The sequence below is a fragment of the Erithacus rubecula genome (genome assembly GCF_903797595.1).
Source record: "Erithacus rubecula genome assembly, chromosome: W".
Lineage (NCBI taxonomy): Eukaryota > Metazoa > Chordata > Aves > Passeriformes > Muscicapidae > Erithacus > Erithacus rubecula.
The window spans coordinates 1,298,113-1,317,146 of record NC_136690.1 but is presented as its reverse complement, the minus strand read 5'-3'; the positions used below and the strand labels follow the sequence as shown (position 1 = coordinate 1,317,146).

Here is a 19,034-nt window from a genome sequence, read left to right as displayed (position 1 = left end):
AACAACTGCTCTTGTTTTCTGATTGTACGGTTAGATATATTAGTAAAAGAGCTGTTATTCCCACCCCCTTATCTCTGCCTCAGAGTCCTTGATTCAAACAATTATAATACTTGGGGGGAGTGGAACCAAAGTCTCTATTTCAAAGGGAAACTTCTGCCCTTACTGGCAGACACCTGTCCTTTCAAACCAGGACACATGGCTTGTCAGGGTATTTTCAATTCCAGTAGAGATGCAGGAAGGAGGAAGGACCCCATATGCCTTTAGCATCTTTTACAGAAGTGTAGCAATATACAGTGGGCAAAGAGCAATATGCCAGTGTGGATGTCTAAAGCTGCTTTTTACTTAAGGTTATACGTAGACCCACAGGAGAGCTACGCAGGTCAGCATGGAATGTGTTAAAGCATGCATTCTCTTGTCCAATGTGAAATTAAATGAAGGGGCTTCACCAAGCTCTTGGCAATCATAACAAAAGTGTAGTGGTTTGACACTGGTCAAATGCCAAGCACCCACGAAAGCTGCTCACTCACCCTCCCTTGCTACAGCTGGACAGAGGAGAGAAAAATTTAAATAAAGGGTTGATGAGTTAAGGACCGGGAGAAAACACTTCAAGGCCAAAACAGGCTTGACTTGGAGATATTAAGTGAATTTGCTACTAACAAAATCAGAGCAAGAAAATGAGAAGTAAAATAAGTCCTTAAAAACACCTTTTCTTTCCCCAGCCCCTCCCTCCTTCCCACCAACAGTACAGGGAGACAGGGATTAGGGAGTTTTGGTGAGTTTGTCATCCAAGGTTTTCTTCTGCTGTGCAGGGAGAGAAGTTGTTCCCCTGTGAGACCGTGGGGTCCCTTCCCACTGGAGACAGTTCTCCATGAACTTCTGCAGTGTGGCTCCAATCTCATGAATAGTAGTCCTCCCAAAACTGCTGAAATGTGAATTCCCCCCACAGGCAAACAGTCCTCCCAAAACTGCTGTGATGTGGGTCACTTTTCCACAGGATGCAGTTCTCCAAGGACACGCTGGTCCAGCTTGAAAGCAGGGGCCCCCTCTCTCCACTGGGTCTCCCACCAGATCACATCCTCCTTCAGGCATTCACCCACTCTGGCATAAGCACCTTCCCCATATGCTGTGGGTGGATCTCTGCATCCCCTGTGGACCTCCCTGGGCTGCAAGGCTACAGCCTGTTTCACCATGGCACTCACCATAGCCTGCAGAGGAATCTCACCTCTGACACCTGGAGCACCTCCTCCCCCTCCTTCTTCACTGACCTTGGTATCTCCGTGTTGTTTTCCCTCACATGTTCTCACCTCCTCTTCTCTAGATGGAATTTAAATTGCGCCACCACCTTGCTTTTTATTTCTTTTTTAATATGTTATCATTGAGGTGTTGCCATCAACTCTAATTGGCCCAGTTTTGGCCAGCAGCATGTCCATCTTCAGAGCCATCAGGGATTGGATCTGCCATAAATGGTGGAAACTTCTAGAGCTTCTCACAGAAGCCACCTCTGTGACCCTCCCCCTCCACTACCAAAAACTAAGCCACGCAAAACCAGCACAAAAAGAAGATGTAACTCATGGTTTCTTCTGGCAGGAAAGCTGATGTTTGAATGCTGCCAGTGTCTTTGGAGTTGTCACGGCTGAGGTTCAGCCTTTGCAAGACACAGGAGAGTGGATACATCCTTCTTGCTGCATGTCCTCTAGTAAATTTGGATAAAAAATACTTTTTCAGGATTTTCTTTTGTAGAGATACGTTCCCAAGTGTCACATTCGGAGAGTGCTGTAAAGCAGCTACACCCATGCTCGTCTTACACATCCTTGGTTAGAACATTCTCCTAGTGCCTCTGGATCTATTAATGTTGAAAGAAGAGAGAAGCCACTTCTGTAAGGTTTTGAGGTTATCACTCTGTAAATAAGGTGTTTCATTGCTGTTGGACTGTCCCAAATCCTGAGAGCTTGCATGAGCTGGCACTCCTACAGGCTGAAACCCAGGTCCACACAAGAGGAGATTTGTGAGGTGTTGGTTCTAGGGGATTGCACAAATGCACATGGAAAATGGGCAATCTTTTGTTAATAATAAGGGTGACATGAAAATATGCTTGGATACAGCCCTTTACAGCCTGCTGAGAGCAAGGCTGAGGTTTGAGATGAGCATGCTCAGCCAGAGGAGGCTGTACCAATGCTGGGGATTGCACAAAGGTTCAACAAGCCCTCCAGCTTAGAGGATGACCTGAGCTCTGGTTCCAAACTCCCTGATGTCCTATGCAGTCTGTTTGTAGATCACCTTAAAAATCATTGGAGAGGTCCCTATTGTGCCTGCATGTCTCTTTCTTGTGACACTGTCTACCACAATGGCACAATGAGGAGTTGTTGAGAGTGGATGGTGAATGAAGGGTCCTCCTGCCATTTAAGCTGCCCACTGCATCTTGGCTGGACAGGCATGGTCAAATGGCACATTGAAGTGTACAAATGGGGGGTGGTAGGACAAGACATGGCAAAAAGCAGACTTGGTAACATGAAAAATGCAAAGGAAAAGTATACTTTAAAGAAATGTGAGGTCCCAGAGAGACTGAAATAGCTCGTTACAAATATTCTCATAACAACCTCATAACACTAAGCCCCAGCTAAAGTAATCCCTCCCTCACCCCCAAACTAGCACAAGACAAGGAAAATGTAGGAAAAGCTTTTCAGAGCAGCCCAGTCCTTTCTCAGAATGAGCTTGGGCTACTTGGATGGGCCACAAACCAAATAGCAGATGTGGTGCCTACTGATCGCGAGTAATGTTGGTGGTATTTATTCCAAATATTAGCTGAAAAAGGCTCTGTTTTCCAGGGAAAAACAAAGTCAGGTCATCAGCACTATTTATTTTAATGATTCTTTAAATATTTTGCATTTAAGGACTCACAGCAATGGTGTGGTTATATCTATATTTACTGGATAAATATATTTATTTATGAATGGGATGCTTTATTGCTGACAGCAAGATTTGGCTTTAAGCCTGACCGAGGTAGAGGAAAGAAACAATAAGTTTATTAACAATTAACAATAAGTCTAAACAACACTAAAATATCATCAATTAAAACAATTAGAATTATTTCCACTCACAAAGTATTGTTCCCATTTTGCTATAACATGGGAAGAAACTCCATTTCCTAAGTCAGCTTGTAGCTGATTTTGGATTTGCAGATACTTGTAATAAAATGGGATTTATTTTGTCTATTATTGATAGTCTTCCTATGGCACTATGCATTCATGTCTGTGTGTCTGTAACACCCTGTTTCAATGCAGAGGCATTTCTATCCTGTCCCCATCTTGCTGGGTTAGCTGGGACTTGGTGGTACTGGTTGGGCTTTTCTTCCTGTCGGTCCTTCTTGCACTGATATGCAGGTGTGTGTTTGCAGAGGCAGTTCTTCCTAGGACTTTGTCCTAAATTTTAAAGTTTTGTTATCTCTGAATTATGTATAATTCAGGAATTTAGGGGTCAAAAGTTAAAAATTGATCCCAAAAACTTCAGTCAGTAATCAGCAGAAAGCATTGAGAAAGGTTCATATTATGTTTCACTTGGGATGCTTTGCCTAACTATTCTAATGCTTTAATTGCACTTTGCATTCTTCACCCCTCACAGGGAGTTTCATGCTGGGTTGTTCTGCCATTCTGTGTGTCTTTCGTGTCATCCTGGAGCTGGCTGCAGAGGGATGGGGTGGGACAACTTAGCTTCCTCCAAGTATTTAATGCCATTTTAAATGCTGTCTTCCCTCTACCTGGTTGTCTGCTCTCCTCTAGGAGCCAATAGCAAATGCCAAGGAGAGGCAATGGAAAGATAAGGGTCTAAATGATACTTCTTCAGGTCTGGGACTGCATGTATAGAGTCTGTAATTCATTAAAACACCCAGTTTCATAAGAGTGGATGTATAGACCAGCATTAATACTCAGCAAGTGGTAATCCAAGAGGTTGCATCTTTGGGGCATTGTGGGAGGGTAGAGCCCTATGGGAAATAGTGCCAGTGTTTTTAATTGTAACTAAAGAGTCGTTTTTAGCTGTGACAGTACTGGTCATCATCACACCCATGTCTCCTCTGTGCTCCCACTCTTTTTTGGAAAAAGTCTCCTCCAAGGTGCTCATCTACCAAGGCATGCATGCTTGTTATGGATTGAGTAAGTGTTAAACATGCCCTGCCTTAGGTTCATATTTTTGGCAGCAGCTTAAATCCAGGTGACCAACACCTAAATCACCCTAGCTTGTAAGTTCTTAAAAATGGCAAATCAGATCTATTATAAAATTAGTTATTTATTGAATAGACAGGAGATTAACAGACAAAAGGCCTTAAAAAGAGTCACTGACTACACAGGTTAAAACAAAAAAACTACTAGTAGATTACATAAAAACAGTGTGCAACATAAAGGTAGCTATATTAGAGCTAGCAAAAAAAATAGTCTAGATTAGGAGCCAATGTAATTTACCACTGAATTGATGATGAGTGTGTTGGGTTGATGTGGCCAGAAATGTGCAGTCTATCACCATCTGTTGAAGCTGGTAGTGATTCCTTATCTCCGTGGCACATACCATCTGTTAATAGTCCATCTTTAAGACAAGATGGGGCAATCACCTTTATCTTTTCCACAACCCATCCTCCCTCCAGGAAGATATCATCTGCTGGTGGCCCATTAAGTCCCACTGTATGACTGATAAAATTACATCATCCCATTGGGAGATGCTCCAGCCAGGGGGAGGAGGCAAGTCTTTCCTACCTAGATAAAAAATTGAGATTTTGGACAGCAAGTTACCTTCTTTCCACTGGATTCCAGAGGAGAAGCTAGACCTTTCTACATCATCCCTGGACTTTTGGAGGAAGGCTGCACCCTTCTACAGGAGCACTGCTTCAGCTGAACCACACCTGCCACTGCAGGAGGACTGTAGTCACCATTTGATCGAACTGCTGCCAACACTCTGACTGATGGGGTGTCAGGTTGTATTCTGACTCTGTCAGGGTTGGGATTGTTTTTTGTAATACTGTATTTATATTTTAATTTTCCCAGTAAAGAACTGTTATTCCTAATACCCATATCTTTGCCTGAGAGCTCCTTAATTTGAAATTTATAATAATTTGGAGGGAGGGGGTTTGCATTCTCCATTTCAAAGAGAAGCTTCTGCCTTTATTGGCAGATACCTGTCCTTCAAACCAGGACAATGGGGTACACAGATTCCTTTTACTCAACTCTCAGGAGACTTACTCAAAGGTCAGCACCCCAAACCTTGAGGAGAGATCTCCACATATTTCAAAGGAATATGCAGAAGATTTCTGCTATGTAAAACTTTGTGTGGCTTTTATAGTTTGTAAAGTGAAGTGTCTGTCAGTCAGAAATTCAAGGTTTTTCTCCCTTCAATCTGCTCTCAAGGCAAGATGTTTATTGTCAACTAGGAATGCCACCTCCATGGCACCAGAGATATCTCGCTACCTGACAGATGTCCAGCTTGGGTTATCTCACCAATTAGCAGATTCATGTGAGGGAGGAGATGCCCTGAGTTGTTGCACCAGCTGCTAGAACAGAGAAGCTCTTCTGTGGCAGAGAAGAACATCCTGCCACAATGCTATAGCTATGCATTCAGCCTTTGCTGGTGATGTATGATTTATGGTGTGCACTCCAAAGATGCAGTTAATTGGATAATCATCCAAACTGGGACATCTCCCAAGAAACTATTTCCTATGCTTCTTCTTTGAGGTATGTTGCACCATGCCATGTTTCATTGGGCAAGCACATCCTTAGTCAGGGTGCCACAGAGCATCCCTCATGTGCCATGGGACTTGTCCGATCAGTTGTGGAAAAGCCAGAAGAGCTTTGCTCCTTTTCCAGTTCCTGAGTGGTTGGAAACTAAGTCCTTTTTGCCAATCCTATAGTTTAATTTAGCCTTGGCTCCAGTGACTGAGATTGAAGAAAGCATCATTGGAGGTTTCCAGGACTCATTTGTGCTGTGTTGTGGGTAAGAAGTGATGAGAGAGCCACAGCCATGAAGTGCTGTAGGGATTTACCCTTTTTATCTTGGGTGAAGAGTATTTTGTAAAATTGTTGCACTTTTTATTCCACTGATGTTGAGCACCGACTGATTCCTTATTCAGAAGTTACTCTTGTAAGCACCTTCCAGGAAAAATGAATAGTTTACAATTTGAAGAAAGAGATTCATCACTTACATTTTAACAGAGGAAATAATTTCCATGTGGCTTCCTGACATTGTTTGGTATTCTTCAATGGTCTCCAAAGCAAGTCAAGGCTTTGGTTTGTGCCTCAGCTCTCTCCTTTCAAGAAGTAAAAAATTCCCCTTGTGTAAGAGAGGAGAGTAGATGACAGGCCAGTGCCATGGGAGTTCCTGGAAGGGGAAAAGGCAGTAGAAAGTGGCCTCCAAGGAGATGGCTCTGCTAGAAGTGCCCACAAGACTTGTGTGTTGACAAATCATAGAGTGGTTTGGGTTGGAAGGGACCTTAAAGATTATCTGGTTAAAACTCCCTGCAATGGAGGCCTTGGGTGGTTAGAGGTGATGGGGATGCTGACAGTGGGGAAACAGTGGTGCCTTTGCCATGTTTTTCATGTTCAGTGGACTGGCTGAAATGGTTGGAATGAGTATTGGCACATTCAACCTCATAGACACTACAAGTGTGGAAGTGATAAAAGTTAAATATATCAGCAGCTCTGTGATGTCTGGGATTTTCCTGCCATGGATAATCCATCCTATAGGCAGATGAAAGCCTTATCACAGGGTGTTGCAAGTCACTGGGTTGGTTTCTGCAGATCATTTATTTTTATGTTCCCTCTATCCTTGATATTTCTGTTGTTGCCTTTGCACAGGCAGATGGGGTGTCTTCTGGGCTGCTGTGAACTCGACCCCACCTCACCCTTCCCGCTTCGCCAGAAAATAAAACCCACACTGAACTTTTTGTTCAATAAAATCAAGAAAAACTCCCAGTGCCTACTGAAGGCCTAATAACCTGTTTGTTCAGTTCAGGCCTTCTGCAAATATTTGTTTAAGATAAGCAAGGATGGAGATGTTTCTTGAGGTCATAAAATGTTCTTGAGATAAAGCTCCTGCAGACTGATCCTGCAATATGGCCCAACCTTTTATTTTCCTTCTCTCATCATCCCAGCATTGCTTTTTTTCCATCAGTCCAGTTGCTTTTCTCAACATTTTGTTTACTCTCAGAGTTTCAGTGTTGCTGTTTCCTATTTAGGCATCTTCACCTGCTTGACCATCACAGGCTTTGAATGTCTCTGTTGCATGGGGAACATCTCTGGAAGAGGCTGAATTAGTGGGTATGAGTGAAGACAGTCACGTTGTGGGGTGAGGTTTCAGATCTGAAAGTCATGCTGTATTAGACATGAAGACCATAAGGATGAAGCAATGGGCGCCGAGCTCTCATAGCCCCTCAAGTCTTTGTGAAACACCCATAATTTCAGACATCCCTGGCAACAGTTGCTCTTGGAAGTGTAGAAGTGGGGGAGAAGGAGGGAGGGTGCAGGTTGGTGCCAAATAGAACCATCTCCTTTGCAAGGCAGTTGTTTTCAGAGGCCAAAGGAGTTGCTGGGATTTCCTACCTAACAGTGGTTAGAGAAGGACCAATAGCAGCAAAAAACCTGCCTCCTTTCTTCTTACCTCCTTATGATTTGAGAATATTGGTAGGTGAGAGGCTAGACATGAGCCAGCAGCCCCCTTCTACTCCACTCTCGTGAAACTCCACTTGGAGTACTGCATCCAAATATGGGGCCCCCAACGTTATAAGAAGGATATGGACCTGCTAGAGCAAGTCCAGAGGAAGGTGCAAAGGTGCTCAGAGGGCAGGAGCACCTCTGCTATGTAGACAGGCTGAGAGAGTTGGGGTTGTTCAGCTTGGGGAAGAGAATGCTCTGGGGAGATCTTAGAGCACCTTCCAGTACCTAAAACGTCTACCGGAGAGCTAGAGAAGGACTTTTGACAAGGGCATGGAATGTTAGGGCAAGGGGGAATAGCTTCAAACTGACAGAGGGCAGGTTTAGATTAGATATTAAGAAGAAATTTTTGACTGTGATGGTGGTGAGGCACTGGCACAGGTTGCCCAGAGAAGCTGTGGTTCCCCATCCCTGGCAGTGTTCAAGGCCAAGTTGGATGGGGCTTTGAGCAACCTGGTCTAGTGGAAGGTGTCCCTGCCCATGGCAGGGGTGTTGGAACTCGATCAGCTTTGAGGTTCCTTCCAATCCAAACCATTCTACAATTCTATCATTCTATCATTTACCATCACCAGTAAAAGAGGCAAAGATGGTGCCTTCCTTTAACTTCTTCACCTGATGCTGATGCAGTGGAGGCATGAGAAAAATAATAAAGCTTCTGCTTTTGGCAGGGCATCTTTAAAACCAAACATTTCCCTCCTCTGGTCTTGCCCCTGTTCCTTGTGTCCATCCCAGGCTAGTACCCCGCAGCTTTGGTGGGAAAGCTCAGGAGAGGGATGTTGCTGGGGAGAGGCAAGTTTTGGTGTGGGAAGAGGTGGAGGCTCTTGGTTGCTGCAGATTGCCAATGAGATCTTGAAAGCTTTTAATTTGTTCTTTCATTAAACTTCAATGTAAATGGGTCTGGGGCAACAGAGAGGCAGTTGCCAACTTTCTGCATTTTTTCAGTCAAGTGGACAGGGTTGAGGGCTGGATAGATGCCTTCATTAGGAAGGTAAAGCTCAAAAAGTGTACACATGGGCTTCAAACCTGCTTCCCTATACTGTCTTTTTGCAGCAATTCCAGTAGATGACAAATTTCCCTTGGCATATGCTAGCTGCCCATATGACAGTCACCTAAGCTTCACAGGCACATCACCTTCCCTTCTGCAAGAGCTGAATATGCACATCACAACATAGCTGATCTCTAGGGGTCTGGCCCAGAGAGCAGATCAGTCCCAAACATCCCTTCTTTTCCAGAGCTATTGGCCTTTTTTTTTTTTTTTTTTTTGAGTGCACATGTTTATGATTTAAACTTGTTTAGCTCCAAAATTGAAAATTATCCCTATTAGCAATCCTTTGTGAGACCATGGTCTCCTTGTTCTTTGCTTTTCCTACACCCCTTGCTTCCAGAACTGGCAGCACTGAAATGTTGGTTTGTTATGTTCTCCTCCAGCCACCTGTGAATAAATATCAAAATAAAGCCTATGTGCAAAAGAGATAAAATGTGATTTTGTTTCTCATTCAGAAATCGCAAACCTGCCTATAAAAACCATGAACACCTGGCCTTGATGGTGTCTTCTGGTCCAAGCAGGTGATGTCTTAGGTTTAGCTTTCATATTTTCCAGATTTTCTACTGCATTTGTATATAACTGAACTTCATATAAAGTGTTAACAAGTTCTCCTCACAGTTTATTTAGACAAAACAATCCTTTTCCAGCCTGATAACCAAGGACACTGTTGCAGCTTCAGGGCCCCAAAAGTATAAACAACAGCGAATTGAGGAGAGCAAACTGTGAGGATGGAACTTGATAACCTAAAGCTGTAATTGGACAATTAACCCCAATATCTAAATGGACCAAAGACTTAGTGTGAAAATGTGTGACCTGTCTTCCATCTTGGGTGTAGCCTCAGCCAGGCTCTTGTACTGCTCAAGGTGTATTCTTTGAAGGCCTTTTTAATAAATACCTACTTTATTCCTTTAACACTGTCTAGTCTCTGTTCTAAGTAGTCTCTCAAGGCATCACAGGAGCAACAACCATCCCTCTTGTGTAGGTCTTCTTGTAGACTCATTACAGACCACAGAGTGCTCTGCATCTTGCAGATATTAAGCTCCTCCTATTCATTCAGGGAAAATAAGTGATTGGTAAAATAAGTGATGAGGGAAAACTCAAATCACAGTCCTTAGCAATATAAAAGGTTTAGTATGATTCTAGGCTATTAAGCATCAAAGATATCACATAGCATTAGCCATGAGATGTTTGGCTGCAAGAAAAGCTGAAGTCAGACCTCGTTAGCTAGGGAATAACCCAACCATAGCCCTGTGAGAGCAAGTTGCCAGCTTTCCGTACTCCTAAACTGCCTCTTACTAGTCAAAGATGGGCTACCTTTCAGTGGTGAGTTGAGATCTAGGGAGCCTAAGGAGAGCTCTTTCTGGTACTGGTTACAGGAATCTGAGCAGAGGACCACAGAACAACATGCATCTCTGAGCAGATCCTTGTTGGATGAGCAGATCTGCAGGAAAGCTACGACAACTTCATGTAATGATCACCCCTGTACCATTGCTATGAGGGATCATGTAGAATGGTGTGACTGGTGTGGCACGTCTGTGACTTAAGGGTCCTTTAGTGAGATAGAAGGATAAATTGGTCACTGACATTGGGTACTACTCATGAACATGCTTTCTAACGCGTGTGCTAAACTGTATGATCGTGGTGCATCTGATTTTCTCTGAAAGAGTTAAAAGTGAAGAAGAAAATTAAAAGGGAAACTACTCTTTTAGGAAACACACTGCAGCCAAAGCAAGGTTCAAATGGGGACATGCAAGCCAGCATCGGCACTTACTAAAGGGCTCAGTGAGTTCTTTATGGCTTGAAGTCTTGAAGAGTGAAGGTCTCTGAAGTGGAAGGCTCCAGCTGCTGTGGGAGCTGTAGGGTTGCTGCAGCAGCAGTTTCTCCAGGTTCTTTGCAGATGGTCAGAAAGGATGGTCATAATAAACCTTGTTGGTCATAGACTTGGGGATGCCTTCTCTAGTCTGCAAGGCTAAATTCATTACCACCCCAGCAACTTTTCTTCTCCATTTAATCTTCCACTAGAGAAACTCAAAATATTATTATCTCAGTAACTGTTACTAAAATTAACTGTCATCTTTAAGGGCTTTTCATGCAAAGAAAGAGGGACTTTGTTTTAAAGTCAGTGAGTTATTTTGTCATGCCGATCTGACAAAGCTGCTGCTCAATGAGACGTATCTCCACCCAGCCCTTACCTTTGCCCATACTGCTCCTTCATGGCCCCTTGTTCATGGCGATTCACCAGCAGTGGCTGGAGCTCAAAAGCTAAGATAGATTGGGATGGAAATAAAAGGAGTGATGTTTACAGGGCTTTTATTGCCATCCAGGGAAGTACAGTACTGCATAAATAAAATTATTTACGGTTGTAACAGCTCTGCAGTCCCTGAAAAATAACAAATACTTTGTACTTACATAGTACCTTTCATGTAGGAACATTGGAGCTCTTTGCTCACATTAACAAAGCCTCACCATGTTCATAGTAAGGTGATAAATAGACCATCCCCCTAATCAGATAAACATACCAAGTCAGAGCACCTTCAGTGGAGGGCAAGACAGAAGCTTGAGTTACACACAGCTCTTACACTGTCTTGGCTTGGGCAAATCATTTATCATCCTTATAATCTCAGTGGTTTCCAGTAAGGTGGATGCTGCCCTTTTGTTCCTCAGGAGTGGGATGTGTTGACTAGCTCAGGGTGGGCAGGCTCATTGAGATGCTTGTGATGTGGTTGTTGACTTGCTAATGGTGTGGGAGCATAGCCCCAGAAGATCTGCCAGTTGTAGCTCTTGTTTGCTTACTCTAATATCCTCAAAAGGCTGTTGAGCATCATCCCTTTGCAGAAATTTGTACATCTGGGTTTTAGATAAATATACAAATGAAACAGCCCAGTGAAAGTGGGTGATTTAGGTGCACCAGTGTCAGCAGTGTCATGTGTGAAGTGGGTGAAGTCCCTGTCAGTGGTGTGTATTGGGATCCAACGTCCATGGCCCAGCTATTTGCCCCATGTGGTTTCACCCATACAGAAATTGCAGATAACTTCATCTGCTCGTTGCAACAGCCCTGAGAGGGTACAAGTCTGTGGATTTCCAGTCCTGCTTCAGTAGGGTCTGAGATATTGTAAGGATGTTTGGATGGCAACTGTTTCTTTTATCACACTCACATGTTCGAGTGTACAGCTCTGTCTCACTCTGATCCCTTCCATATTGATGCATCCTGTCTCTTGAAGCTGATCACTGCTTTTCCATCTGTTTTACAGGGTTACCATTCATTGCCTCATGAAGGTGAAATCGCGCACACCAAAAAAATGTTCAGAAGGAGGAGAAACGACCCGAGGTAGATTAAACCTCTTTAATGTTTTTTTTGTTTTGTTTTGTTTTTTTTTTAATCTACTTTTCTTTGTTGCACATCTTCTCCCACTGTCTCATGGAGTGTCTTTGGACAATACTGCTCTTTAGCAGCTGCCAGCATTGGGTTAATGCATAAACCCTTATTTGAACACTAATATCTTGAAAATACAGTCTGTCCATCCCCCTGGTTTGTCTGGGTTAGGTCCTATATTGCTCCAGGAGTATCTTAAGGACCTTCTCTTTATACTTATTTCAGCATAATCAGATCCTCACAGTTATATTAGAAGAAGCAGATGATGGCAAGGTATTATCTGTAAAAGCTTTGAGTCCTTGGGACTTGCTTCCCCTTTTTCTATTGGAAAGCAAAATTTGCTGACATTCAGGGTTGCCTACAAAGCGGATATGGTTTGGTTGAGAGGGGATTGCAGAGAGCCTCAGATGCCTGTCTGCCAAATCTGCAGCTGAGTTCCTATGGCATTGGCGATTTCAATCCCTTGAGTTAATTTAATTGGGTCAATTGGATATTTAACTATGTAAATTGCATATTTAATTATACAAGGGCATATAGAGTCCTTGATAGCATATGTGACTATGATTAAATGTGAAAATAAGCGGGAAATAAGGGAGTTAGCTGTACATGCAGCCTTATTTCTGCCAATGTGTTCTGCTGTGGCTGAGGCAACTGTTTCTAAAACCAAGAGTTTGCAAGGTTAATGTGATTGAACAGGAGAAAAAAATGGCCAAATTTTTCTCCTAGAATCACCTGAAATCTGTATTTGAACTGTGATGACTCACAGGAAGGATTTTCAGAGAAGTCCTACAACCACCTGTAATAGTAAGTTAGAGTGTGTCCTCAAATCTTCCCATTGCTTCTCAACTCATGAACAGCCATGATGTTGCTAACTCTGTGTGTGGTTTGGTTTTCCTGAATTTTACCAAGTGACAAAAAAACTGCTGAAAAGAGTTTGCTGAGGCATCCTAGAAATATTCTTTTGTGGGCAGGGCAGTTATTCAGCAGCAAATTTAGTTTCTCTCCTCTTTGGGGCTCCCTCCTTTTTTCTGTATACAATTTAAAAGCCAATTTAATCTTGTGATTTAGGAAAAAAAGTCTTGTTTCAGCTGGGTTGCAGCCTTTTGATCATCAAAACATGGTTAAAACTAAGCTGAAGTCTGATTGTGTTGCAAGAACAAACCGGGTGGGCTTTCTCACAATGCTGGGCTGAACTCTTCAAGAAATTGCAGTGGAGGTTAGAGGATTCTGTTCCCATCCCAGTTCACCAAGGGGATCTTCATCTGCCATATGAAGAGTGCATTATGCTGGGGGACAGGATACCTTCTGCCCAAATCCCTGTTGCCCAAAACTGATCTGGACCAAAGACATGGAACTACATATTGGTTCTTCCCTCCCATCCAAAAAAAACCAGTCAGTTGGAGGGATCATACTAGACGTGTATTGCTATTGCTATTGCTATTACTTTTTCTTTCTGGTTCCTTTACATAAACTGTATGCAGATAGAAGCATTCACCCTCCCCCCCCCCCCCATCCCCTCCCAGGGCATCCCTGCCTCCTGCACAGACAGCAAGGAGAGAGAGCAAAAGAAACTGCCTTGGGCTGTGGTTGGAAGATGGAGGGTTGAGATGCAGCCCAAACCTAGTAGCCCCGGCATAATATCCCAGGAGGAGAGACAAAAGCCTTAAAACCCAATTGATACAGCATCATTTGGGGGAGTATACATGGGGTTGTTTCAGCCCTAATCAGACACAAATGAAATAAAATGGAAAGAGCACAGGGTATGCAGTCTTGCCCAAGTCTTTCTCAGTGCTGTCAAAACTTAGACAGAAAAACAATTTTGATTACAGAAAGCTAAGATTCCCAGGTAGAGGAATCTGGACTGAAGCAACAGTCTCTTAAATAATTATTTAAGCAGAAAAGTCTTGGTCCCATCCCCTAGACTTCAGCTGGGGACCCCAGCAGCCCTCCTCTCCCCATGCCATGTGGTTTGACCCAAGGAATTTTCAAGGTTCCCTAGTCTCTGAGGTGCATTTGGGACTAGGAGGGAGCCACGTCTTGGACTAGTGAAGCACCTTTTGTTTCTCATGCAAAATGATGCTGATGTCCAGCTGTGCTATAAATAGTTCTTGCCCCTGCTTCTTGTTGTGAGAGTCTGTCCAAGCCTCTCGTCTGTTTCTGCACAATGACCCTCGCCTGAGGCCTGTGCTGGCCAGGGATGGGAGGAACGCCAAGTGACTGTTCCGCAGGTGATGCCTACCAGGACTGGTTTCCCATGACAACTAGTCACGGGGCGTTTACTCAACAAAGCTCCCACAGATGGAAGAACAATGGACTGGTCAGTATGGGCTGCCCTGCGTGTGTCCATAACAACAAAGATGGTTTGGTGTTCCTTGAAGCATCCTGTTTCCACCTGTTCCTCAGGGTAACGAGCTCCACATACAATAGTCCATAAATCTTCCCACCTTTTGGGCAGAAGCCACTCGCTTTGGGAAAGGACTATAAAAGTGACTTTCTCAGAGGAGACCCCTGAGATCTCCCCAGATGGCAACAGACATCTACAGGCTGACTCCATGTCCTGGTTTGAAAGGACAGGTGTCTGCCAGTAAGGGCAGAAGTTTCCCTTTGGAATAGAGACTTTGGTTCCACTCCCCTCCCCCAAGTATTATGATTGAATCAAGGACTCTGAAGCAGAGATAAGGGGGGTGGGAATAACAGCTCTTTTACTAATATATCTAACTATACAAACAGAAAACAATAACAGTTAAAATTGCTAACAGAACGAAATAGGTAACTCGGTGTCAGTCCCTTTAGATGCAAGCACGCTGTCTCTGTGCTTAGTCCAGAGCCCGGATCTGCCAAAAGGCAAGCGGGAAATGGAGGAAGGAAGGAGGGGGGGTGGGCGGCAGCGGCCACGCTGGTCCCGGGCGGGAACGGGCTGGAGCGGCGGCTACTCGCTCACCGTGTGTGTCCGGGTGATCAGCTGTGTCTGCAGAGGCAGGAGGCTGGAACGGGGCAGATGCAGGGCAGGTGATCGCAGAGGGTCTGGCTCTGCTGTGCTCGGCCGCGTGGCTGAACGATCCCAGGCGTCCTCCTCCGAGCTCGCCGGAAACGCGAGTGCCCTCCCGGAAGCCTAAGAGGCCCCTCCGGGGGCCGTCCCCACCCACCCCTTTGTCTGGACCCATCAGGGACCCTGGGTGTAACCCGGCCAGCTCCATTGGCATGATAATGGGAAAAATTCTTTCAATTGACACAGTAACAGAAAAACACTCAACCTCCAACATTATCCACCCCGAATTTTTCCATGCCATCATGCTACATCATATTGAAACCTTTAAATTATATACATACATGTAGTTACAGGCACACTATCATATATAGTTCACCCTAGAACAAGGTCCCCTTGGGGTATGCATCGGGTCTCTCCATCCTTTTGCATCACCCGCCAAGTGCAACCTGGTCCTTGAGCGAAAACCACCCCACGAACAGGATTGTCTTTGCTGGAAGCAGAGTTCACCCAGACAGTTTTCCCTAACATGCCTCTCAGGTGTACCACTGGAACCTTATCTCCATCTGGTGCTCCCAAGGGCTCTGACTGGGCAGGGCCTGCTCGGTTAGTGGAACCTCGGGTATTCACTAACCATGTGGCCTTTGGTAGGTTGATCTCCCAGTTCTTGAAAGTCCCCCCACCAAGTGCCTTTAAGGTGGTTTTAAGCAGACCATTGCACCGTACAACTTTCCCAGCCGCTGGTGCATGGTAAGGAATATGGTACACCCACTTGATGCCGTGTTCTTTAGCCCAGGTGTTTATAAGGCTATTTTTGAAATGAGTCCCATTGTATGACTCAATTCTTTCAGGGGTACCATGTCTCCAGAGGACTTGTTTTTCCAGGCCCAGGATGGTGTTCCGAGCAGTGGCGTGGGGCACAGCGTAGGTCTCCAACCATCCGGTGGTGGCTTCCACCATGGTCAGCACGTAGAGCTTGCCTTGGCGGGTCTGAGGCAGTGTGATATAGTCAATCTGCCAGGCCTCTCCATACTTATATTTGGACCATCGCCCCCCATACCAGAGGGGCTTCACCCGCTTGGCCTGTTTGATGGCAGCGCACGTGTCACAGTCATGAATAACCTGAGAGATGCTGTCCATGGTTAAATCCACCCCTCGGTCTCGTGCCCACTTATAGGTGGCATGTCTGCCCTGATGGCCTGAGGCATCATGGGCCCATCGAGCCAGGAACAGTTCTCCCTTGTGTTCCCAATCTAAGTCTTTTGAGACCTCTATCTGTGCAGCCTGATCTACCTGCTTGTTGTGCCTGTGTTCTTCATTAGCCCGACTCTTGGGAACATGGGCATCCACATGACGGACTTTCACGGGGAGCTTCTCTACCCGAGTGGCAATGTCTTTCCACTCATCAGCAGCCCAGATTGGTTTTCCTCTACGTTGCCAGTCAGCCTTTTTCCACCTTTCCAGCCAACCCCACAGAGCATTGGCTACCATCCACGAATCAGTGTAAAGGTAGAGCTTTGGCCATTTCTCTCTCTCAGCAATGTCCAAGGCCAGCTGAACAGCTTTGAGTTCAGCAAGTTGACTCGATCCACCTTCTCCTTCAGTAGCTTGTGCAACCTGTCGTGTGGGGCTCCATACGGCAGCTTTCCACTTCCGGTTCATCCCCACAATGCGGCAGGAGCCGTCGGTGAAAAGGGCGTAGCGTGTTTCATCTGCTGGCAGCTGGTTGTACGGTGGAGCTTCTTCAGCCCGGGTCACTTGCTTCTGCTCCTCTTCATCAGCGAGACCAAAATCTTCACCTTCTGGCCAGTTCGTAATTATCTCCAAAATCCCAGGGCGATTCAGGTTGCCAATACGGGCGCGCTGCGTGATGAGGGCAATCCACTTGCTCCATGTGGCGTCGGTGGCGTGGTGGGTAGAGGGAACCTTTCCTTTGAACATCCACCCCAGCACTGGCAGTCGGGGTGCCAGGAGAAGTTGTGCTTCTGTGCCAATCACCTCTGAGGCAGCTTGAACTCCCTCATAGGCAGCCAAGATTTCCTTCTCTGTGGGAGTGTAGTTGGCTTCAGATCCTTTGTAGCTTCTGCTCCAGAATCCCAGGGGTCGGCCTCGGGTCTCACCAGGCACCTTCTGCCAAAGGCTCCAGGACAGACCATGGTTCCCAGCTGCAGAGTAGAGCACATTCTTTACCTCTGGTCCTGTCCTGACTGGGCCAAAGGCCACTGCATGAGCGATTTCCTGTTTGATCTGGGCAAAAGCTTGCTGTTGTTCAGGGCCCCAGTGGAAATCATACTTCTTGCGAGTGACCAGGTAGAGAGGGCTCACAATCTGGCTGTACTCAGGGACGTGCATTCTCCAAAAGCTGATAGCACCTAGAAAAGCTTGTGTCTCCTTCTTGCTTGTTGGTGGGGGACATTGCAGTGATCTTATTGATGACTTCAGTGGGGATCTGGCGCCGTCCATCCTGCCACTTCACTCCCAGGAACTGGATCTCTCGGGCAGGTCCTTTGACTTTGCTCTTTTTAATGGCGAAACCGGCTCCCAGCAAAATCTGGATGATCTTCTCTCCTTTCTCAAACACCTCCATTGCTGTGTTCCCCCACACAATGATGTCATCGATGTACTGCAAATGTTCTGGAGCCTCACCCTTCTCCAGTGCAGCCTGGATCAGTCCGTGGCAGATGGTGGGGCTGTGTTTCCACCCCTGGGGCAGTCGGTTCCAGGTGTACTGCACGCCCCTCCAGGTAAAAGCAAAATGAGGCCTGCATTCGGCTGCCAAAGGAATGGAGAAGAATGCATTTGCAATGTCAATGGTGGCATACCACCTTGCTGCCTTGGACTCCAGCTCGTACTGGAGTTCCAGCATGTCCGGCACGGCAGCGCTCAGCGGTGGAGTCACTTCATTCAATCCCCGATAGTCCACAGTCAGTCTCCATTCTCCATCAGATTTCTGCACAGGCCAGATAGGACTGTTGAAGGGTGAGTGGCTCTTGCTGACCACCCCTTGGCTCTCTAGATCACGGATCATTTTGTGGATGGGGATCACAGCATCTCGATTTGTCCGGTACTGCCCGCGGTGCACTGTCATGGTGGCAATTGGCACCTGTTGCTCAGTCACTTTCAGGAGTCTTACTGCAGAGGGGTTTTCTGACAGTCCAGGCAAGATGTTCAACTGCTTAATGCTCTCTGTCTCTACAGTAGCTATTCCAAAAGCCCACCTGAACCCCTTTGGGTCTTTGTAGTAGCCGTTCCTGAGGAAGTCTATGCCTAGAATGCACGGTGCCCCTGGGCCAGTTACAATTGGATGTTTCTGCCACCCCTTCCCTGTCAGGCTAATCTCAGCTTCCAGCAAAGTGAATTCCTGTGATCCCCCCGTCACCCCAACAATGGAAACAGGTACCTTCCCCACATGTTCTGATGGTATCAGGGTGCATTGTGAACCAGTATCAACTAACACTTTATGTTTCTGTGGCTTTGACGTGCCAGGCCATCGCACCCACACTATCCAATAGATCCTGTCATCCCATGCCTCTCCCTGGCTAGAGGCAGGGCCCCTCTAGCCCTGGTTATTATTTCTTTCCTGGGCATACATAGTGGAGGTTCCTTCCAGGGGATCTGACAGAACATCCTCCTTGCTGTAATACCCTGCACCTTGCTTGTGGGAGGTTGAGGCTACCTTCATTTTAGTGCGGCCCCCTCGGTTAGCATTTCTCTCCCTGAGCTGACGCACCCGTGCTGCCAGGACAGAAGTGGGTTTCCCATCCCATTTTCCCATGTCTTCCCCATGGTCTCGCAGGAAAAACCACAGGTCAGCTCGTGAGGTGTACCCTCTCTCCCTAGCTGGGGGACGTGAAGCTCTGACTTGGGGACCTGTGACTCGTACTGCTGCTACGCTGATCTTCCTCACCTCCTCAATTCTCTCTATCATCTCCTCCCTCATAT

The 19,034-nt window shown here is 45.8% G+C and overlaps 1 protein-coding gene across 1 annotated transcript in view; it reads left to right on the top strand.

Annotated features, from left to right (window-relative positions):
* The window catches only part of LOC306814058 (CBP80/20-dependent translation initiation factor-like), a gene marked incomplete at both ends in the record, with an annotated part of 276,253 nt that overhangs the window by 90,547 nt on the left and 166,672 nt on the right, over window positions 1-19,034 (top strand). Inside the window, one exon of the mRNA XM_079329768.1 lies at window positions 11,985-12,061. Coding sequence (XP_079185894.1) covers window positions 11,985-12,061 — 77 coding nt within the window. The remainder of the gene's footprint in view (window positions 1-11,984; window positions 12,062-19,034) is intronic.